Source organism: Tachypleus tridentatus, chromosome 6 (assembly GCF_004210375.1).
Source record: "Tachypleus tridentatus isolate NWPU-2018 chromosome 6, ASM421037v1, whole genome shotgun sequence".
Taxonomy (NCBI): Eukaryota; Metazoa; Arthropoda; class Merostomata; order Xiphosura; family Limulidae; genus Tachypleus; species Tachypleus tridentatus.
The window spans coordinates 134,247,835-134,273,441 of NC_134830.1; the positions used below are offsets into that span (position 1 = coordinate 134,247,835).

A 25,607-nucleotide genomic window follows, 5' to 3' on the forward strand; every position below is an offset into this window, starting at 1 on the left:
TTAACTTTCAAATTCAAATTTCCGGTTACTTCAAATCTTAATACGTAACGTAATAAATCGGAGATTCGTCCGGAATAAAGTATAATGCGTAACATATTTTGGTACTTACATTGCACCAAATTATCTAAACTGTAGTGTCATCACACCTTAGTACTTGTATTACACCTGTTCATGTGAATTACAATTGTTTCACACCTTAGCAACTGGTAATGTTTGTATCTAGATCTGTTCTGAATAATGGTTACTAACTACAAGCAGATTCTTTAATGAATTGAAACAATTACCGTAAAATATATTAAAGCAGTAACACCTGTACACCTGTAACACCGAGGTTTACTTTCAAGAGTTGTATTGACACCTAGGTCTACTTTCAAGAGTTGTTGTATTGATATCTAGGTTTACTTGCAAGAGTTGTATTGTTACCGAGGTTTACTTTCAATAGTTGTTGTATTATTACCTAGATTTACGTTCAAGAGTTGTTGTACAATTATCGAGGTTTACTTTCAATAGTTGTTGTATTATTACCTAGATTTACGTTCAAAAGTTGTTGTACAATTATCGAGGTTTACTTTCAAGAGTTGTACTATTACCGAGGTTTACTTTCAATACTTGTTGTATTGTTACCTGGGTTTACTTTCAATACTTGTTGTATTATTACCGAGGTTTATTTCAATACTTGTTGTACTATTACCGAGGTTTATTTCAATACTTGTTGTATTATTACCGAGGTTTATTTCAATACTTTTTCTATTATTACCGAGATTTATTTCAATACTTGTTGTACTATCACCGAGGTTTATTTCAATACTTGTTGTACTATTACCTAGGTTTATTTCAATACTTGTTGTATTATTACCGAGGTTTATTTCAATACTTTTTGTATTATTACCGAGGTTTATTTCAATACTTGTTGTATTATTACCGAGGTTTATTTCAATACTTGTTGTACTATTACCGAGGTTTATTTCAATACTTGTTGTACTATCACCGAGGTTTATTTCAATACTTGTTGTACTATCACCGAGGTTTATTTCAATACTTGTTGTACTATTACCAGGTTTACTTTCGACAAGAATTGTTATGTTGTTACCGAGATTTACTTTCAAGAGCTGTTATTTCGTTAGATAGGTTTACTTTCAAGAGTTGTATTGTTAGATAGATTTACTTTCAAGAGTTGTTATTTCGTTAGATAGATTTACTTTCAAGAGTTGTATTGTTAGATAGGTTTACTTTCAAGAGTTGTTATTTCGCTAGATAGATTTACTTTCAAGAGTTTTTGTACTATTACAGAGAATTACTTTCAAGAGTTGTTGTATTGTTTGCGAGACTTAATGCTATAACATGTTTCAGCTCAGTAAACAGTTTTGGTGTTGACTCCTTTGTTTTAACCATGACCTATATTACGTTAATTGAACAAGTATGTAATACTTTTAGTGTACCTATCATAATTTTCTTCGTAACACACACACATACAGAAACAAATAAAACAACTAAATATACTTAAGGAATAACTGTTTGGGCTGATATGGGGCTATAACCCCAGATATCCGTGGGTCACAACCAACTAGAGGGCCACAAGAGGTATACCCAAGCTACAGTAAAACGTAAGTGTTTGTATTCTTAAAATTATTTATAAAATAATGATCCTAAACGTTTTATTAAGAGTATTACCACACTTTACTGGAATATATTAGAACACCAACTTTTCATTCCACCAACTGAGCAGGGGTTCCACATAATGTCCGGCTACTTAGATGGGTCGTGGTTTGAGTACACTTGCTATACCACGAACACAGTGGTCATTATCACATTCAATAATGAGATGATAAACAATGGTTAATGAAGTAATATATTTTTCGGGGAAAATACCACGTATTTTAATTTGACATTGTCATATCATTATACTTACAAATAGTTGTTTGTCAACGTACTATTAGTGTAGCGTAATGTATAATCGCCCTAATTTAGATGCATAAGATTAAATATCTCGAAAAGATAAGGACTGAAAGTACAATAAAGTCACTTTTTAAAATCTGATTTTACTGTTTGTTTGTTGTTAAGGGTAAAGTACAACAATGGGCTTTCTGAATTGTTCCCACCACAAGTATCGAAACCCGGTTTTTTAGTATTGTTTTGTGTTGTTTGTCTCTTTTTACACACAAAGCTACACAATTGATTTCTGTACTGTGTTCAACACAGGTATTGAAATTCGGTTTGTAACCTTATAATCCTTCAGACTTACTGCTGGGCCACCAGGGAACCTACCTGCTTTTAATTACACACGTATGTGCGTGTGTGTAATCAGTAAGTGTGGACTTGAGCGATTGTTGCGATTAGCAGCTTAAATTGCTCTTTCTTCGTTCAGTTCGAATCCGTTAGAGGGAGTATGTGTAAGAAAATACAACTGTGAAAGGACACTCGTGAAATTAGAAGCATGTCTGAGTTCCGATTATAGTTTCAATGCATAAGTAGCCCTAACGATAGACATTAATCAGACAAGCCTCTCTTCCATTATAACCAAATGGGTTTTAATTTGCCATTCAGTAGATCAGTCTCAATGTCGTGTTAGTATTGCAGCTTCAATGTGACTAATTTATACCGTCTTTCATAGAATAATTCTCATGCATATTCATTAACATTGCTTAATAACTTTCAGCAATAATGATTAGTTCACCCTAACTCGTTTCTCTGTAAAGGCCTACTGCACGTATGCACGGGTAATTAATTCCTCACGGTGAGATCAACAAAACTCGCTTTTAAATTCACCAACGGTTCAGCGTACTGTAGTTTATTTTATTGTCTTCAACAGTAGTCTTTGTTTTGTTAGGACTAGTTTTCGACAACGTCGCCCTAACTTACTCCCTTTTGCAGGTAATACCGTACAGAAGCTTAAAGCTATAGTAGTTTCTAAGGGATGTGTGTGCTTAATGACTGGACGCAATGAGAAACCTGCGACTGTTTCTAATGTAAGACCGTTAACGTTCAGCCGTATCTTCCTTCTGTTTACTCGTCTTGTTTAATATAGCCCGCAGAACTTCGACTTTGTTTCCTCACACGATACGTACGTTTTTAGGATACGTACATGCAGGGTGACACAGTCACAGAATGTACCGTATCTTGCAATGTTCCATACAGTACGAAAAGTCGAAAATCATTTTGAGTTTCATATTCAGTTTTCTAGAATCTTCGGTGCATATTGGAGTCTCTCCTCCAAGTAAGCCTGCGGATTTTATAACGTTAAAAAACATGTTTCGATACCCGTGGTAGGCGCAGCACAGATGATAGCCCATTGCCTAGCTTTGTGTTCAATTACAAACACACACAACAAAAACCACTGAAAGGATTTAAACACCTTGATGATGAAGTTGGTTAGAAATAACCTTTATTCTTCAGATAATAATATAAAAAGCTTTTTATTTCATCCTACGTTTTGCCATTGCGGTTCCAACAGGGTTAGTACTACTGGTCTCAAAGGTTGTCTTTTATTGTTTAAGCCTAAAAGAATTTACTCTTAGCTGCTCTTTAGAACTGAGTAATGGCTGCCATCTGTTGGTGACTTTAAAGTCTACTAAGTATTTATTTACAGCAGTGTTTATTTACAGTTTAGATATTTTAATCTTATTTTTCTATAAGATTGATTCCACTTTAAAATTATCAATGCGGTCTTGGACCCGTCAGATATTTAAACACAAGTTTCCCAACTATCTCTGCAAAAAGTTGCTCATGATTCGTTGACATTATTAGTTACAGGTTCCAAATAAATCTTGATTTGATTGTTTGGTACACTGAGTGTTGTATAAAACAAAAGAGTATTCGGTATAATACAGGGATTAAAAGTCGCCATGGGGACGTTATATGTGACAGTTAATCTCACTCTTCGCTGGTAAAACAGTAGTTCAGGAGTTGGCGGTAGACAGTATCAGCTAGCTGTCTTCCCTTTTGTCTATCACTGCTATCAGGGAGGACCAGAAAAGATAGCCCTCGCACAGCTTTTTGCGAACTTCACAGTGAACCAATAAACAATACGTTATCTGAATCTAATTGGTAATGAACAATATAAAAGCAAATCGATAATTTCATGATAAACCATCTGTGCTCACCACGGGTATCGAAACCCAGTTTCTAGCGGTTTGAATTCGCAGACATACCGCTGTGCCACTCGTGATCTGTATGAAAATGCTCCAATTCACAAGCAAAATTTATTTCTATACAACATTTGATTTGTATCGCTAATGTGGATCTAATCCAGATACTTTAAGTCAAGTCCATCCAATAACTAGAGAAGCACGTAGAAGTCGATACCGAACAACAGCATCAATGGGCACAAGCATTACGGAAATTTCCCTAGAGGTATGCTAGTCAGCTGCAAAGTAACAACCAGCTACCAGCTGTGTAGACGGAGACAATCGGGGTAAAGTATATTACACGAAACACAGCAACATTTCGCGGGTTAGACAACGAAGTCGCAACCTTTTAACAACGAATCCAAAGCTCTAGCCACAATTCTCTCGGACTCGGAATGGTGAGGTGGTTAAGGCGTTCGACTCGTAATCCGAAGGTCGCGGATTCAAATCCCCGTCCCACCAAACCTGCTCGCCCTTTCAGCCGTGAAGGCATTATAATGTGACGGGGTCAATTCCACTATTCATTGGTAAAAGAGTAGCCCAAGAGTTGGCGATGGGTGGTGATGACTAGCTGCATTCCCTCTAGTCTTACACTGCTAAATTAGGGTCGGCTAGTGCAGATAGCCTTTGTGTAGCTTTGCGCGAAATTCAAAAACCAAACCCTTAAAGTAATAGTGATACTTCTGAACATCCCTTGCCATTTCCATTTTCAATTCAATAGTAGAATCCCCAATACATCTCTTTATTTTAGTCCAGGAAGAAGGGAGAACTTATAATGTAGTCTATCAGGAAACATTGAGGTTGTAGAGAGGGTTTAATTTGTTTGTTTGTTTTTTGGAATTTCGCACAAAGCTACTCGAGGGCTATCTGTGCTAGGCGTCCCTAATTTAGCAGTGTAAGACTAGGGGGAAGGCAGCTAGTCGTCACCACCCACCGCCAACTCTTGGGCTACTCTTTTACCAACGAATAGTGGGATTGACCGTCACATTATAACGCCCCTACGGCTGGGAGGGCGAGCATGTTTGGCGCGACGCGGATGCGAACCCGCGACCCTCAGATTACGAGTCGCACGGCTTAACGCGCTTGGCCATGCCGGGCCACGAGGGTTTAGTAAAAGTAATAAAGTAGTTATTAATACCATTTGTGTTAGTAGGTATCGAATAAAATGGATCGAAAGTAAAAGTGTATTCTGAAGACGGTTAGTATGGGTATTAAAATAAATACTTCATTTTATTTTAATACCCATACTAGCCGTTGTGAGAATGCATTTGTACTTCAAGTGGGTTTCTCGTCATCACAAAGGTCTGACGTAAATTATGTATGAAATAAATTGTGTATATAAATATAAATTATTTATTTAACTTATTAGTTCAAGTCCTGTATTCAATCATTATGACTTCAGATTTAGGACGAGTGTCTCAGCTTTTAAACCTAATAAAAATTAGCCTGCAGTTTTACAATAGTAGGCTTGTTCTGTTTCTTGTGAGGTTAAAGTCAGGTTTGTCGTTTGTTTAAAAGTCTCCAAGTTGAGCGGAATATCGTATTTATTAGTATAATAATTATACAGTCATGAGAAATAAGTATTATAACATATTTTAATTGATTTATCAGGTAAGGTAGTAAAGAAAAAACAGGTTTGCAGGTCCTATTATTTAATTGGGTTTGTTTCGAATTTCGTGCACAACTACACGACGGTCATCTGCACTAGATGTTCCTAATGTATTCGTGTAAGACTAGAAGGAAAGCATCCAACCATCACCACCAACTCTTGTGCTACTCTTTTTACTAACGAAGGCCCGGCACGGCCAGGTGGTTAAGGCACTCGACACCCCTAGTGTGAGTGTCAAAGGTTCAAACCCCATCACACTAAACATGCTCGCCATTTTAGCTGTGGGGGCGTTATAATGTGATGGACAATCCCACTATTCGTTGGTAAAAGAGTAACCCAAAAGTTGGCGGTGGATAGTGATGGCTAGCTAGCTGCCTTCCCTCTAGTCCCACGTTGCAAAATTAGGGACGACTAACGCAAATAGTCCTCGTGTAGCTTTGCATGAAATTAAAAAAAAACCTTTATCAACGAATAGTAGGATTGATCGTAACGTTATAACGCTCCCACGGCTGAAAGGTGGAGTATATCTGGTGCAACGGAAATTCAAACCAGGGATCCCCAGATTGCAAGTCGACCACCCTAACCACCTGGTCATGCCGAATCTCATATTATTTAAAAATAGGTTTGTTTGTTTTTTTTATATAATTCCTACTATTCTTCAGTAATTACTTTTTGGACATCGTCGCATTTTTAAATACTTCAAAATAATGTTAAAGATCTCAGGACCTCTAATAAGACATGAATCATGAAAAAAATATTTTTAAAATGTCGTCAGTATTAAATTGAACTACATTACCTACTGCTATGTATTTTACATAGAAAGTAATTTTACCCAGAGGTTTGATTAGATCTTTACATATGTGAAAAAAATTCATGCATCATAGTGACTTTCATACCTAGTTCCTTTTAACTTTTTCTCTACTACTCTCGTCCTAAGAGGGTTGTAATTGTTAGTCACAAGATAAAATTAAGCTGAATAGTTCCCCATTTTCATCACGTAAAAATAGAAAGATTAAAATGCAAACGAAAGAGACTATTAATTTCCCTGGATGATGTCAATATTTGAAGTAAAAAAGCAGACAAGTTGGAACCATTTCAATTAACGTAATCTGTTGTCTGTCATTTGGTAGTTTTAAGACGTCATTGTTGGTTTTTTTAGAATCATTTTACAGGATAATTGCGATTGGATATCGTGATCTCCCTTCGCTTTAGAATTGTATTGAATTTCTTTTTTTGTTGTGCAATTAACCATCCGAGCAAACAAACTGGCGGGTCTAGCCCTTCGACCAGTTACTTGGAAAGAAGTGACGCATCCTCCTGAGTGAAAAGGTGTATCGGCAAGTGCACGTGCAAATTACACTCAAATTTATGTCCTTCTAATACGCAGTATTTGAGTTACTTTGCAAAAGTACTAACACGTAATAGTTTTAAATTAAACCTAGTTTATTGTCATGTACTAAAGCGCCTTTTGATACCAATATATAAAGAGCGCCTCCTTCTCTTTAGAACCTAGGACTGCAACTATTTTAAACGTCTCAAACGATATAGCATTACTTCCTATATTTTAGTTTATTTGTCTAATTGTATGTCGTTTATGTCAGGTTAATCTGCTTTGGGTTTTATTCTCAGTACCTATTCGTTCTTTGACATATCTCCACCAATAGTTTTTAAATCCGTGTTTAAATTATGTTTCAGCAACTTAAACTGACCAATCATTGATCCACTTGATCTCCGCTCTGTCTCTTCATATTCATCTATCAAAATATTTTCTCAATACTTCCAACTTTTCATCATTCAAGTTGTCATTCATCGTCTAACAACAAACCTAGTTTCCCGATTGCCTCTTTCTCAGTTCATCCATACATTTATCATCAGACGTAGCAGCTAGATAATTTAAACAACGAATCTTTCTTTTGCCAGCTGTCCTTTTATAACTACGAGGCCTTTATTCACGTGTTACTGTTTAGTTGAGGGTGCCCAGCATAGCAGGGATTTGGGGTGGGTGGGGGGTGGGGGGTTTGAAGAGCACGCTAAATTATATAAAACAACTGAAAATAAACTTGTTTCACCGGAGAACTTGTTGAATAAATATAGAAGAAGGAAGATAACTTCTGTCTCCATACTTTATATTATCAAACGGCAATAGTTTCTGACCTCTTTGATTGACTTGTGTGACTTTACAATTTAGTTTACGGATGAAATATCAAATAATTTTGTTACGGTTTAACAATGACATAATGAACTTTGAGGGCCGGGTGTAGCCTAGTGCTTAGCGTGTCGGAATATGGATTGAGTGGTCCAAGTTTCGAGACGAGATGTCGCTACACTCGCCTTATACTTTCAGTTGTACAATTTACAGACAAGCCATGTTAATCGTTACAAAGAGCCGTATCTAAACCCTTGTGGTGATGGGTACTTCTGGCTGACTGCCTTTCCTTTATTCTTTAGTTCAAAATTAGGAACGGCCTTTCATGAGCCTTGGACCTATGATAACCTGGCCGTTCAGTCACGTGTATATAGCAAGGTTTTGAAAATTCCACATACCTCGGAGAATTCGTCTGGGATTTATCATTTTGTAACATATATATTAAAAACAATATAAAAACACTTGAAATTACTTTAAAAACTGGTAAACCAGAATATTATTCACTCATGATATCTTACTCAGTCGATTATTCTATACTAGAAACGGTCAAAGAAAGTTTAGGTAATATTCCTGAGGAGGAATAGTACGAATCTGAATAAACTTTGATACATTTTAATGTAGGAAGATCTAGAAAGTTTTATATGGTTAATAACAACGTTGTATTAATGTTATGCTTTTCATATTTCACCAGTTTGTGAATTTTTTAACTTATACTATTCTTAACGTCTTTAAGTACTTTTAGATATTCACAGTCAAATGCATGCAGTTTTAATGGTAATTTTTACTCCCTTAAAAGTGTTTTGCATGTTAGTAATGTTATTCATTTAACCCCGTTAGAGGGCGACACTGAACAAGAAAGAGGTGCCTATGCTGAAAGACAGTTTGGTTTGACAGCACCAAACAGACTCTACAACTGACTGTGCAGATATAAAGAACCACCGTCATGGAGAAAGCTGTGGGAGTATTCAGTCGGTCTTCTATGGAGACCGAACTAGCAGCAAAGGAAAGCGAGGTAGGATCGAACGTGGCGCCATCTATTGCCATTATGGTAATTATTAACATTAAACTTATAATTTCATTTTCCCTCTAATGAACTGTATTATGAGATTATTTAAATTATTTTAAGTTAAGACTTTCTTGATCACGTGCATGTTATATTATACTGACTTTTTTATATATTTTTCAGAAAATATGAATTTAATATTTTACAAATATCATACAACTTAATATTTCAAAACTTATTTGTTCTCTGTTGATGACCATGATTCTAGATTATTCATTAAATACATACATATAGTTTCAGCTCTTGACATCCCTGAACAGTGTTTCACATAAGATAGGTCGCAACTCCTTTTTTTGAGCCTTCGAAGTGCCCGAAGAGTGCACATATCGCCTGTGTTATCAAATACGACGAACATAAGTAACATACAAAAAGTTTTCATTCTTATAGAGATAATGGAAGGTCGTGGCGACCAAATCCTGGACGTGGGGTCTTTTAGCAAATCCGGCTGAGAATAAGTGAAATTACACAATAATTGTAAATATTATTTCTTTAAAAAAAGACTTAAGTAATGAAATGATGTTTATGCTGTTTAATGCAGCATCATTCAAGATGTTACTTTTTAAATAGAAAAGTTGTAGAAAGTCATTTGATGATTTCCACAATCTAAAAGATTTCTCTCTCCCCCATGGTTTTAGTTGTATAATTTAAAGTGTCAGTTTTGTGTATTTTTGTATTTAATTTCAAACATTTTATTCAGATTTCCCAGCTAGCTGATGACATACAGAGTCTTCAGTCCACAGTCAACTATTTGAAAGAAGCAAGTGCTTCACAAGTAAGTGTACAATTTAGCTTCAGCATCTCTGATACTTCTTATCAAGTTTACGAAATCAGTGGTTTTACTTTTCTTCATTGTGTCTTTTATAACAAAAGAGTAACACTACTGCACTAATTTTACGTTTATTTACTGTCTGTATTTACTTTTCTAATAAAAGATAACTTTATTTACTTCATTTGAGTTTTCTGTCTTTCTCTCTAGGCAATCTCAGTTTTTAAGAATACGTCCATTTTGGTTCATGTTCCTTGAAAAACCACCTAGAAACATGTTTCATAACGAAATACAAAGTTTTTAAAATGCGTCAGCAACGAAAATTATAATCATAATTTGAACTTTCTAATAAAATCTTTCAGCTACATTTTTAGCTGTACAGATAAAATATGGTTTAAGATTTATGTGACTGGTCAAACAGCCTTTTTTTGTGCATTCTCTGCTTATAATTTGCATTACCAACGATCATAGATCATGTTACAAATTCATACCATATGGACCCGGCATGGGCAGGTGGTTAAGGCATTCAAATCGTAATCTGAGGGCCGCGGGTTTGAATCCCTGTCACACCAAATATATTCGCCCTTTCGGTCTTGGGGGCGTTATAATGGTATAGTCAATCCCATTATTCGTTGGTAAAAGAGTAGTCCAAGAGTTGAGAGTGGGTGGTGATGACTAGCTGCTTTTCCTCTAGTGTTATTACTGCTAAATTAAGGATGGCTAGCGCAGATAGCTCTCGTGTAGCTTTGCACGAAATTCAAAACAAACAAAGAAATATGACATACGTTACAGCTCCTACAGATTACATGTTATATAATGTAAATCATAGGTTATTACAGCTTCATATAACGTGCTATAGTTATTATTTGTTAGCATGTATATTCGTCTAGATGTAAATGGTTAATTTTGAAGATCCTATTTTTTGTCTCAATAACACTACATTACAGTAGGAAAAAAAAAAATTTTTATTTTTTTTTAGTTTACAAAGAAAACGTAAGTGTACAGTTGGGTAAACTGTTAAAACTTATTCATTGCTTTATTATGAACTGGTAGAACAATAAAGAATAGCAAGGAACCAATTATTATTACACCATGAACTCCTTACTGAATATGCTAATAGAAACAGCAAACTGCTTTTTTTAAATAGCACTGACACTTACACAGTTGTTTTTAAAATTACTAAGCAATACATATTAATAACAGTTTGATACAGCTAGTAAAGCCCTTAAAAGCAAAAACCATTTCATATAAGATTATGAAAAAGTATATATTTGGCTGTATATTAAAAATCATTAGGTAAAAAAGTAAACTATTTGGTATAATTATTCAGAAGATTATCAAACAAATTTAGACATATCTTGCGAACACAAAACAAATGATAAGGATATTTGATAGGATAAGAAATAAATACATTTTAAAACTACTGTACCACACCTGTAGTTTGAATATATTGTAAATTTGTAACTTTTCCAAGAAAGTAGGAAAGGCTTATTTTTATAGAATCATAACTTGATAAATAAGATTGCAGAGCTAAGTAATACTAACAATCTCAATGCCAGACCATTCATGTTAAACACAATCCATCTCCAGCAGTTAAAAGAACCTCACATCCTTTTCAGGTTTACAAAATTCATAAAAAATAAGTTTCTGTTGTAATACATGTACTATAAAGTCACTCGCTACTTAAACAAAGACTACAAAAACGAAACTTATTTGTGTAGTTCTAAAGTGGTAAGAACTTAAAACAGTTCAACAAACATTAGAAGAATTCAATTTGTTAAGAAAACGGTGAACATGGTTCACTGTAAACCTTCTTTTACTGGTGTTTTGTCATTTTTCTTTCTCCAAACAAAATTACCATAGCTTATTGAAATGTTCACACCAGCATATTTTTTACAAGTTAATCTTATCACAAAACAGAATTAAAGAAAAATAGATTTATCAAAGTGTGTTCAACAACTTTCATAATGAAATGTTATAAAATAACCATGTTTTAAGAAAATTACGAAAGTAACAAGCTTAAGCAACACCGAACACTTGGTAGTTATTTAGATTACACCATTACCTATCTGCCAAACATGGTATAGTTGTTGTTTTTATATTATTATTTCATCATTACCTATCTGTTGGACATGTTTTGGTTCTTCTGATTACATTATTAACTAATTGTTTAACACATGTTTTGTGTTAAGTTTTTGATTATACTATTACCTAACTGTTGAACAGATGTTTCATGTTAACTATCCTAAGGCTGCTTTGAATCATTTTTAGGTTTTAACATAAGTTATAAGGCCATCTTGTTTTAAATGTGTTGAATGTATCTAAAACTTAATTTCTCTTTTAGACTTTTAATAATCAACAAATGAATATCTAAGATTAACTAGATCAGATTGTAGACTTCTTTGTATTGCTTGAAATACTTATATCTGGTTGGACTAATGAAGTTAAATACCACTACTTCGAGACATAATACTTTGTTTTATGAGTGAAAGAAATCATTCAAAACGTGTCCAACATGGATGATTGATGTGACTTTCTATGAGCACAGTTATAAAATACAAACAATGAAAACTTAAGTACTGTGACAGTATTTTTATATAGTATGTATCTATATGTAGTTAGGTAGAATAATGTCTGTGTTCATTTTGGTTTTGATAAATTCTTTAAGTTTGTTACCAAATTATATTACATTTACTTGCTTAAAGATTTCATTTAAGTCAAGCTCACAACAGCAAAAAGCAAACACTTTACACCAGTGTATAGAACACTCCATAACATTTCTGTATTAACATATAGAAAGAACAATCATTTGGAGAGAGGTTGTTAAGTTAGTGGACTGCATTACTTTTTACCATGTGAGAGAAAAATAAATATTTTATTGGTCACTAGCCAGCTTACTGGAAAAGTTATGTTTCAATAACCTTTGCACTATTTTAAATATAGAAGATAAAATATTTCATAATAGGATAACTTATTTATAAGCTATAAAAATGTGTCATATTACTGGATTCAAAATTTATACAAAAATTACATAAATATTCTAACAACGTAACAGTTTTTACAATAGAGAAAATATTTCATTGTATCAAGGTATACAGCATATATGAAACATAAAATTTTGTTTACCAACCACAAAAGAGGCTCTAGAATGTTAATATAACCATTATTGTGTTTATTCATATTATTTAAATATTGAATAGTTTTTGACTGAGCATCTAACAATTGATGAGCTAATTACTTGAAAAAACAAAGAATCCTCATTCATATAAATCCCTCTGGTAAATATGTTCATGTTTATTTGAATAGATATTTATAACCATCATTAGTTGGTAAATATATGTGTTAAGTATTTCTTCCACGTTTAATTAATAAGTAATAATCAGAAACAAACATAAGAATATATAAAATGAAAACAAGAAGTATTTCATACTGGTATTTTATTTTTCTCTATTAATTTTGACACACAAATTTTACCTTCAGATTATTCAACTGGAAGAAACATTAATAGAGAAAAATAGGACCATACAGGAACTGGAAGAAAAACTCATCCAACAGAAGGATTATGAAGAAATAAAAAAGGAATTAAGGTAGGAAAACAAAACCTGTTCAAATATTTTCCTCATAGGTGCAATCTTTTAGGCAGAATAGGTAACTTCAGCATTAAGCTTTTAATAAAAGTTTAACACATCAAAATGTCAATACATTAACACCTAAGGCATTTAGAAATATAACAATTTAACTTACAGATTCTTTTTTGTGTTTTAAAAAGTGTGTAATACTTCAACTGGTATTTAAACTGTAGTAATTTACTTTTTTAACAGTTTTTTGTGTGTAATACCCAACCTGCTGGTCATCAGACTGTACATAATAATATGCTTACTGACATTTCAATGATTATACTCAACATTTTGGTATTTGCACTGTAATACTTTATCTAGTATTATTTGAGTGATAATACTCTGTCTTTTTATAGCTGTTGTGTACTACCAAACCTGCTGATGTTCAGACAGTGCATAATACACTGTATAATAGATTTCAATGACTATACTTAGCCTGCTGGTGTATTAACAATTTTATCGTATTGACATGTACTTGACTGACAATACCTTGTACTTTGACAGTTGTTCTTTAATACCCATACTGTGTGTAATAATATACTTATCTCAGTAGTCATATTCTGCCTTCTGGTACTTTGCCTGTTATGTAAAGAGTTCATTGAATTTATAAGAATGATTTGTTATAATGTGTCACCAGTATATTTGACTCACAGTTAATTCTCAACCATTTAACATACAATGCCACCAATTCTGGTAGAAAGTTGCATGCTTTTTCAGTATAAGATATTCTCTTAGCAAGATTTTGAAACAATGTAGAGGTAAAGGACACAACAATTGAATTTCCTCCATGTATGCAGGGCCAGATTATTTATTAGGCACAGTGCCTAGGACCTACACAAATTTGAGGGCCTAAAAAAACTATGGGTCCATGAAAATTTCCCTCTAAAGTTAATCTTTGAGAGCCAAAAAATAATAAATATAAAAACATTAAATGTACATTTTACTGTAAAAACATTATTACATCTTTAAGTTATACGATATATTTTTGTATATACGCATTAATTTATGTACTCACATTCACATAAATGTACAGCCAATATTTGACTACAGCTAGCACACATAAACAACATAAAATTAAAACAAGTGTTTCACTTTTCATTTCACTAAAAAAGCTTTTAAATTCCATAATTTATTTCATATTAAGCAATTTTTAATAGAATTCAATATATTACAGGGTATGAGTATATTATTGATAAAGATGTTAATTCATACAGTGTTTGCACAGCTATGATGATGTATACTTAGAAAATTTGTAATTTATCTAACTTTTCGTTTAACTTATATGGCTGGAAGGGCCTACAAACAGTAGGTGCTTAAACCCTATGACCCTCTTGATCTGGCACTGCATGTATGCATAAAAGCTCAAACAGTGAAGTGTTTAGATCAGTAATGGTCTCCCAAAGCACTCTTCAAGCTAATTCCTTATCTACTGGGATCTCAAACCACTCCTCAAGCCAACCCTCCCACAACATCTTAATCTGCTAGGCACCCAAACTACTCTTCAAGACAACCCCTAGCAACATATTCTTATACTGAAATCTCAAATGACTCCTTAAGCCAATTTCTAGCAACATCCTCATTTGCAAGGCACCCAAACCACTCTTCAAGCTGACCCATAACAACATCCTCATCTGATGAGTACCTAAACCACTCTTCAAGCTGACCCATAACAACATCCTCATCTGATGAGTACCTAAACCACTCTTCAAGCCAATCTTTGGCATTATTCTCAACTGCAATATGAGGAGTATGGTTGTGATTTAGAAAACCATTGTAGTGAAGCTGAGCACATATCTTCTGGTATTGTTAACAAAGTAATAAAGAATGTTAAATTTTTTTGGCCACATCTTTATACCCATTACTATTCTTGTAAGAACAGTTGTCATTAAACTCAACAATCTTATTGAACTAGGGCCTTAAATGCAGCTCTATGCTTTTGCTTTCAGTCTACTTAAATGTGGTTTGGTAAAACGTTTGTTAAGAGGTGTTGTCTAAGGTTGATTTCCACATTCTTAGCTTAAACTTGTTACAATAGAAATTATAATATTCATTATCAGATTGAGCAAATCAACAATGAAGGAAGTTGTCAAGGCAGCACAGGATTTGAAAAATAGTTCTAAAGGTGTAATTCATGGCACCTCAGTAATTAAATGTACTACTCTTCATAACTACCAGTACTTGGACAACTGGCTCTTATAAGACAACATTGTGCTAGCAAGTGTTTAGAGAATATAAGTTTTACATAATAAAAGTGATTCTTTGTATTTTAAATCTTATAAATTATTAGAATATTTAAGACCATCATTAAGTATATTCAGGGTTTTTCTATTAAATTATGAACAGTTTAATATTTTTACTTTGAAGTTTTAGACATAGAAAAATAGTTATTTTTATGTTGGATTGATATAAAATCAGTTTCCCTGAGTTAACCGTGTTTGATAACTTGATTGACCTAGTTATTTTTTTTTTTATAAAGTTTTGAAGTATTAATAATGACACCTTCCAAATATGTTAATATAACTTTACAGGAAAGGAAGATCTATCTCTAGAATTTTCTAACCATACATGTTTAAAGCTATGAGCTCATGCCTATTGAAGTGATTAAGCAATAAGAAACTCTTTCAATCCCCCCCCTACAGAGGTCAAATGATATTAGAACTATTTTGGAACCTCACCTTATTAATAAACTATATGATGTCATATTGCATTTTTCAGCTATTTGAAGTTTGTAATGGTTAAATACAACATATGACTGAAGCATTATCTTGGTGAATCTATACCTAGTTGACCACAATTCTATATTGAGATCTTACTTGATTATGTTTTGTATGGGCTGGTGCGAGTTGTTGCACATCTCTTTCTGAATGGGTCTGGAGCCTCACACTGATTTGCATTCATTTTTTCCAATGTTATTAAATACAGTAAAACTTCTCAATCTTGGAAATTTCAATCCAAGATCTGAACACACCTATATGATCAGTCACTGAGTGTATAAATATTTTGTATCAAGAAAGGGTTATTACATGTTTTTCCTGATATTAATCAATTTTGAATGACATAATTCTACCAATGAAATACCAAATAATATCACAATAGATTATGTTCCACTGCAGCATTATATCAGCTGCAGTTGTCCTGTGACTTCCTAATTTGCATATATACAAAAATTGTGTTAATGTAGCCTACTCAACCTCCTGTTCTCTACTACATAATGCTTACTTGCATAATGTTTAGTGGTTATTAAAGAATGCATGAAACTTGAAGAACCTATTTCAAAACATTTTCTTTGATTTCTCAAATGAACAAATTTAATATTTTCTTTAATATATCTAACTTTCAGACTTCACCTAAGATATGTTGTTTACCATGCTGCAGGCTACTAAAACTCCCATGATTTTAGTAATATAATTTATTAAATTATTTTAAAATAAAAAATAACAAGACAGAGTTAAATTATTAATTACTATCATATGTTCGTTTTTAAGGTTCTAAGTTATTTCACAAAATATTTAATTATTTTTACAGAGAGATGAATTACAGTTGGTGCTGACAAGTACCTATTTAGTCGTATTAACTTGTGCAGTAGGGGAATGGATTAAATCATTTCTTCAATTACCAGTTATTATAATTCCTTATTTCAAATTATTCAATAAACTCATTTTTATTGAGTGTTATTATATTAAACTGTATTGTATTAAAATTTATTCTGGAAGTATGTTAAAACATAGCATGACTTCAGCACTTACTGGTAAGATGTTACTAATATATGGAGAAAAATATATCTGATAATTTTGTGGTATAAATTTTTCATAAATACTTTTACTTCTGTGACAGTGACGATGATTTAATGCATACAATCTTCTACAACAAACAATGAAACTGAACTTTTCTATAGGATGACCACATTAGACACATAATCAATCATATTTAGACAGAAGAAACCGAAGAAGTGAAATGAACTTCCGTGATGACGAGAAACTTACTTGAAGTAAAAATGCATCTCAGACCTATATATACAACAACTAAAACCAAAATTAAACCAATACAAAGGAACGCCCTTATACCTATACTAATTAATAACCTAACATCTAACTACAACACCCCCTACAATCCCGTACCTGTCTACACCCTCGTCTTCATAGACGTGCCCTGCGATGGTCAGTTGCAAACACTCTTTTGGTTAACCTGAAGATGATCTAAGAAGATTGAAAACATTGTTCTCTGCCTTATTTTGGTTAAAAGTGTTAGTACCCATACCAGCTGTCCTGAAAGAAAATTTCACAAACAAAAACTAAAAGAAAAATGTTTGTTGCTGTTCCTTCTGTATTGCCCCTACAGATATAGAAATCAAGGGTAAAATTTGAGAAACTGTTTAAAGTTGAGTTCAACTTGTTCAATTTTCCAAATACTAATTTTGAATTTTAAAAACTGAGAAAAAAATTGAAAAATATCAAATATCTTTAAAAAACTCTGTAGAGAAAAATAAACTGAATTGTATTTACTTCAGTAGTTTTTCGTGTTTTACTTGTGTGGGAAGGAAACCAGGTAAGAGGATTGAACCTGATGGCTAAGACCCTCTAGCAGGACCTGTAAAACCCATGAATCTGTTGTTAAAAGCTTCCAAAGAGTTGAAAACTGCTGCAACCTGTCTCTTAACTGCCCTGGAATGTATATCTTCTCACCTATAACATTGATCTCTAGAGGAATGGTAAAACTGAGGGTAAGAGACAGGCAGAGGAAGAAGGGGCACAGGGAACCTGGAACAAGTAAAGATTGGACAAGAACAGTAGGATTATACAAATGAATGTCTAGGGATGACAAGAAAAAGTGTAACCTTACCACATTGACCCCAAACCATTTTGATAATAAGTGGGACCTGATGAGAATTCTTCAGAGAAGAAATGAAAGATGCACCCCCTCAAGTAATGTGTACTTTCCTAACAAATCTCAACAATATAATAACCAGATGTAGAGTGAAAGTATAGATGTCAATGAATGAGCCAAAGTAGACCACAGGAAGTTCTTGATTGCAGCCAAACGTTGATCTGGTGGCTGTTGAAAGGTTTGAGACAACAACTGCAAGGAGGAATTTATAAATAAAAGGGTGGTCAAAGAAAGATGATTCCTAAAAAACTGGAACTGATTAAAATGGATTAAAGGCCCCATATTTGAGCATCATGAGGGAGGAGCCAATCCATACATTGGGAATTCAAGAAACATTCGAGGCATGCTGGTGAGCTTAAGAATACAGATCCATTAAATGAGGAGGATGGGGCATATACATACCCAACAGTAAATGATCAGCAAAACATTGAGCAGGAAGTCAGATGAGAGAGGAAGAAGACAACAATCTGAACAAGGTTCTTCATCTAACAAAGAAAGAGAGGAATTAAGGGCTAAAGATGAAACATTTAAAATTTGACAAACCTGATTAATAAGATGTAGGAAAAATATGATCGATAAACTGACTATCGGCATTATGTGACTAACCAAAAAAACCCAAGGCTGGAAAAATAGAGTCCAGTTTTCTTCATCCTGATGAAATTAATTTTCAGAAGTATGTTCAGGAGAAAAGGAAAATTAACCGACAGCTGAAGAAAAGTGACCAACACCCTGTAAATTATAGCTCAAATTTCCTCAGCAAATATTGTAAACCTGCCACACTGGAGACTACTGACATCACTTTCTTAATTACAGGTGGAAACTTCATTATCCACCACAATAAAATTTGTATTCATATAAGAAACTTCCAAAAACAAACCTAAATGAAATTTCAAAAGAAAACATGAAAGTCAAAATATTAAGTTAAAACTGATGAAAGACTGATAATCAATCACAAATGAAACAGCAGGAGTCACATATAAAGGAAATTAAACATACATCAAGACACTGAAATGCTAATCAACAAAGTGAGGACTGTATTAGAATAGTAAATGGAACTAACTACCTGCACTAGTGTAGATGTGCAGTATGATTGATGTAGGGTAGTCACATGTTCTGTAATGGTACAAAATCAGAGGGGTATAAAAGACTGGTGCACTGTTAGCAATAGAAGTAAACCAAGGTTGAGTTTGCTTTAGGTGAGTGGAGGTAGTACTATTTTGTGAATCTCATGTATTTATGAAAACATCTGTAAAACCTCCCAGTGGCACAGCAGTATGACTGCAGATATACAATGCTAGAAACTGAGTTTTAATATCCATAGTAGGCAGAGCACATATGGTCCTTTATATAACCTTGTGCTTAACTTCAAACAGTAACATCTCTAAAAATGATGAATCTATAATACAACTTATGGAAAAGTTCTAATTGTGGAAATTTCAGTGTCAATACAAATTTTGAAAATTATAATACATTCATATTTCAGTTTTCCATGACAAGAGATTCATGCATAATATTTTAATGCCAAACTATTGAAAACTAATAAGTACTTTGGGATAATTCCAAGTTAGTTTAAAAAGTCATGTTACTGTTTTTTCTGTAACCCTATGTGTACAGATAGGGATCAAAGTGTACACGTTATGACATTTTACATCATTTTATACATTATTGATGTCAAATGTATCAACTTTACATTTTCCACTACACTAGTGATTTAGCAGTATTTCATGGTAAAGGAAAGTGAACAAATTTCAATATAAGGAAAACGGATATTGAAACAAATCCTCCATATATGTACCTTTTGGAGGATCTAGAAAGTATGTAAACTGTACAATGGAGAAAAATATTTTATTCAACACATAAACGTCACCTTGCACTGAAACTTTTCAGAGTCCTAGTTAGACTGGTGTCTTTAATTCAAAGACATTTCTTGAATACAAACATTTTGGTAACACATCTGATTCTTTACGTACAACAGTCTAGTACATTGTACTAAAAGCTTGCCACAGTTCCTACAGATACACTTAGTAAATTCAGATTTATAGCCAACATTCTTTATCCTCATTTGATTAAGATAAAATTTCAAAGTCAACATTTTTAGTTGTATTTTTTTTTGTATTCCAGTATCCTGAAATCTGTAGATTTTTCTGACAGCAGGAATGACAATGAAACCTACAATATTACAAAATCAGAGCCAGTCACCACCTCAAAGCCTAATTTAAAAAGGAGCACAGAGAACACTAGATCTAATTCATCAGGTAGATCAGAAATTTAAAAAATTCCTCTTGTTTTAATCATTCAGATGAGACTTGTATTTACAATGTATATAGCAATGTAGTAATTCTGCATCAATGTATATCTTTAAACTTGTGCACTTGTCTGTTTTTGTGTAAGTTTTGTATTTAGGTACAAAACTTACTAATATCTTACTTACATGTAGTGCTGACTTTAGATGGGGAAGAACTAAATGAAAAGTTTTTTTTTTTAAATTAAGGCTTAAATTTTATATCTGGTCATTATTTTAACAATTTTGTGAGAGATAACCATAATGAATATATTTGCTATTTTGTAACTCTCCAGTATTTAGGGTTAGCAGTGGTTAAAAGTGGTGATCAGCTTAATGAAAGCATGTACTGATTTTTTGTAGAGTACTTTATTTGTGTTAAATGTGCTACATTATGAAATTCTTCATAAAGAACTGCATGTCTTACAGATTACTTAATTTGTGCTCTATAAACTTTTATTGTTATTAAATGGCTTACATTTATCTACTTGGTTAAACCAAATGTGTTAAAGTGTTCTTTAATAACATAATGCAGACATACATTTGATAATTACATTTCACATCACAAATATATATACATATTTATATGCCACAGATTATTGATTTTGTTGATATTTATATAAGTTAGGACAACGTAAGTGAAGGCATCACTAACCTTTAATGTATAGTAGTCTGAACTAAGTATTCAGTTCAAATATACTGCCTTTAATTGCAGTTCTCAGAATTTTATTCTTTTCTTGTAGGTTCTCCTTCTCATAAAAAGAACAATATTCCAACTCCATTTCAAACTGTTGAAACATTTGGCTCTCTCTTAGGAGAAGAAATTGTGTCCACATATACAAACATAGTGAAGAAAGACTACAGAAACTCTCCAGCTTCACTCAATCCATCTCAGGATATATGTCCTACCACAGAACAGTCTACAAGAGACATTATATCCAGCCCTTCAAAAGATAGCTTTGAATCTAAAGTTTTTCCCTTTAATCACGTAACTTTAGACAAATTCCAAGAATACCTGAGTCAATGTATGGAAAAGTATGTTGATGAAACTTTGAACACATTAAACATTTCACGATGTGTACGAGAATTGTTAAGCATGAACAACATTGGGCAGCGTGTTTTCGCTAAATTTGTGCTTGGGCTTTCTCAAGGTACAGTCAGTGAATTGCTTTCAAAGCCAAAGCCTTGGGAAAAACTAACAGAAAAAGGAAGGGACTCCTACAGAAAAATGCACGCCTGGGCTTCAGATGATAAGTGTATCTATATGCTGAGAGCCTTGGTACCCAAGAAAGGTTTGTTATTGGAATTTATCTTTCTTTACTTTGATTAGCTCATTACTTAGTGTTTTAATTGCTATATATTACAAAAATATTCATCTATATATAATTGTGTCACGTGCTTTGATCTCAGATGTCACATGATATCAAATAATTCAGTTTTCATCAAAGATCAAGGCACAGATGGAAGAAATAAGGATACTTTTCATAACTGTAAATTATCGAAAATTGATATGAGAAAATTGCCATCATAATATGAAAAACAACAAGTTTTCATGCTTTTTATTTATCTCATCAAAACAAAATGATAATATTTTACTATCAAGTACAAGGAAGTATAAATATTTATTGTAAGTATACTTGTCTAAACATTGCATTAATATTTCTAGATGTTTAGTACACTTATTCAAAACTTTCAGTATAACTTTTTTTAGGTATTGCAATGTGTACTTAAAGTACAAAAGTTATAAAATTAAAGTAATTGTAGAACAACGTAAATCAATAAGTACTGGTTTTAATAAAAACTCATTAAAACAACAAAATATGTATTAGAAATTTGTTTATATCTTCTCTCTTAAATATAGGTTTGTGTTGAAATTCTGATTACCAGTTACAGAGTTCAGTTTGTTTAATTTTGCACATACTGAACTACTAACAAGTGTGAGAAAGTTTTAATTATTTAATTAAGTCAACATAAAATAATTATTGTTTAAATGACAAAGTATTCATGAAATTTTCTTTCAGCTTAACATAATCTGAAATTCACTTTTTGGTACATATAATTTATACCCAGAGATGAACTGTAATATGTTATAAATTTATGATAATATTTTATAGATGACACCAGTAGGTGGTAGTAAGTAGTTACAATTAAGGTCCTCTCAATTATACTAAGAGAGAAGTTGGTATAGGAACACTTTCTACAATGTGGTTTTAATTATAGATTGATGTGTTACAAGTAGAGTGTTTGTGATAATGGTGATTTTTCATGAATTTCAGGTGTTATTCAACATAAATTTAACATTTCTATACTTGTATTATACATTTTGGCCAATCAGTAATTTGACACATCAATACCATATGGTTTATTATAACTACTATTTCAAACATCAGTATTTTGACACATAAATACCACATACATTAGCATAGCTGTACCATTTCACACATCAGTATTACCAAAACCTATAAATTACAATTACAGATAATATGCTGTTCTGTGTACATTCGTTAGAGAATGCCACATTTGACAGTTAATGTATATACCCAGGAACAGATTTGAGATAAGACTGGATTGGATTGTTTGGAATTTAGCACAAAGCTACACAATGAGCTATCTGTGATCTGCCCACCATGGGTATCGAAACCTGGTTTTTAACAGTGTGAGTCTGCAGACATACTGTTATGCCACAAGGGGCTGAGAACAAGAAGTAGCACATCAAACTAAAATTCACTTAATAATATTATTTTATTCCCAACTTATTTAACTACATAATGACTGCCTTTTAATTATTAATGGTTTTAAATAATTGAAGTGGATTTGTTGAAACATATTGTTAGTATGAAACATGAGATAGGTTTACAGTACATGTAACCCATTTTATTGACAAAATTTAGGTTCTGTTCTGAGGACAATCACCTGGACACTGAACATGTTTATCTTTTGTGCTACTGTTATTCCTCCTCACACTTCAAGGGTGCATTTATTAAAAAAATTATTGTTTTGGCTTTCTTTGTTTAATTCCAAAATGATACAGTGACAACAGCAACATTTTCTAATGGTGGTTTAACAGATATTGTAGATAATTTGTGTAATAATTCCTACAAGGAGAGAATGAACTCAAATATCTTAAAGATAATAATAATAAAGATTGTTTGAAAGCATCACATAACAAAGAATGAACTAAAGCAGTGAAACTCAAACATTTTAGGTCATGCCCATTTTTTTCCTCTGCTCACGAAAAAATAAGAATTCAACTCATTTAAGTCATGACATATTTACAACCAGTCATGAAAGGAAAAACTTAGCTTAAGAAACGAAAAACAAAAAACAAAACGTTTTCCTGACACTTCTCAAACACACCTCAAAATATGGTTGTGCCCCCGACAGCTTGAAAACCACTTAAATAAGGTAACATCAGTAAAAAATTAAAATAACATATAATTATCATTAACCACCTGTCAAAGCAAGCCACCTACAGAGAATAGAAGTTTTAATTTTCCTACACTGAAAACGTATCTCCCATAAGCACTCACTTCTCCTCACATATTCTTATTTAGTGTTGCCCCCTATATCCAATACATTTTTGCACATGCCACAAGCTTTAACACTCTCACCCATCTGGAAATGACTAATTCCAATGCATCTCACATGCAAATTATTATGCGACAACACTCCACCAAAAGAGCATAATGTACTCTGATGCATTTAACTCCCTTGATTCAGTTCTATCGAACTCTTGCTTTAAATGTTGACAGAAAATGAAAGCTCTAGGATGGGTAGGAAGTGAGAGAAGAGGTAAGTATCTATCAGAAATACATTTTCATTACAGAAAAACTATAACTTCCAATCTGGTACATTACCTCCTATCACATGAAGAGCTAGAAACCCACATTGAATAGGTGAAGGGAGTTGTGTGATGAAAAGAAAGAAACATCCTTCAAAACCATCATAAGGACATTCCTCAAAAGGAGATCTTCAGAGTTGAATATAATGCATAGGTGACTGCAACATTTCTGAACGAGGTATACTCTTTGCCTGGAAAAATGTCATGTATATGTGAGTGGAAAAATGGAAAAGCACATTCAAATGGGTAAGAACTAGAGTAGGATAGTGATTCAAACCATACATTATTTATTACACTCAATCTCTTAAAATATAAAAATGGGTAAAATTAAAAGATGTACCCCTAGGTGTAGAGTGGCTAGGGTGTGACAAACTGTGCATGGCAAGTCATCTACATCCAAAACTCATAATGCTGGGAACTGGTATTTATGCAGGGTAGAATGAGGATCATATCATCAGTTAGTCAACTACAATCCAAACCCACCCACCAGGTACCAACACCTATGTGAAGGTAGGAAAGATGATCATACTATCTTTACCTCAAGTTCATGAGATCACAGGGAGTCTCATACTCTTCACTTATGAATAGGCTCAGGATAACAACGTAAGAAATTTAATGATTTAGTAACTCCACATCTGGCATAAAAAAAAATTGTGTGTAATGTAAACCATCTCCCACAGTTAAATAATGGCCAGAACCACTCCAATTGTAGAAAATACTATTATTATTAAGCACTGAACAAAAGTGCAAAGTGAAGAACTGTAGTATTTTTCTAGTACCTCTACTGTGCCCCACAACACAGATGGAATAACAAGAATATAAATGGGTGATGAAATAGAGACATCTATAATACATGTGGGACAACTTATGTTGATTGATTCAGTTTTAAGTCCAAAAGCTAGCCACTTAGAACTGACATCTATGTGGGGGTAAGTTGATGGATCCTACATGAAGGGTAAACTGCAATTTTAATAGCTCATTCCCATGTTATATGGTGGAAGATATCACATCATCTACACTAGCAGAACACCACTGCCTTACTTTCAACTGAATGGTTTTATAATAATTTATACTTTATTTGTATTTTATAAACAAATTCAGGAGGATGCCTCCATGATCCACCACCCTGCTGGTTTAAAACTGTAAAATGATAAGAACTCTCAAGTTCCACTAGAAGAAAAGGGGGAATATGGTGAAGAGTTGGGAGGAATGCTTGAGACCACAAAATCCTACTTTGAAAATCAGACCATACCAATTTATTCAATACAAGTCATAG

The 25,607-nt window shown here is 33.1% G+C and overlaps 1 protein-coding gene across 1 annotated transcript in view; it reads left to right on the plus strand.

Annotated features, from left to right (window-relative positions):
- Positions 1–25,607, plus strand: part of LOC143253719 (homeobox protein cut-like) — a 101,969-nt gene that overhangs the window by 49,562 nt on the left and 26,800 nt on the right. Inside the window, exons 3-7 of the mRNA XM_076508007.1 lie at positions 8,717–8,927; positions 9,640–9,714; positions 13,189–13,295; positions 20,331–20,464; positions 21,234–21,782. Coding sequence (XP_076364122.1) covers positions 8,823–8,927; positions 9,640–9,714; positions 13,189–13,295; positions 20,331–20,464; positions 21,234–21,782 — 970 coding nt within the window. The 5' untranslated portion in view covers positions 8,717–8,822. The remainder of the gene's footprint in view (positions 1–8,716; positions 8,928–9,639; positions 9,715–13,188; positions 13,296–20,330; positions 20,465–21,233; positions 21,783–25,607) is intronic.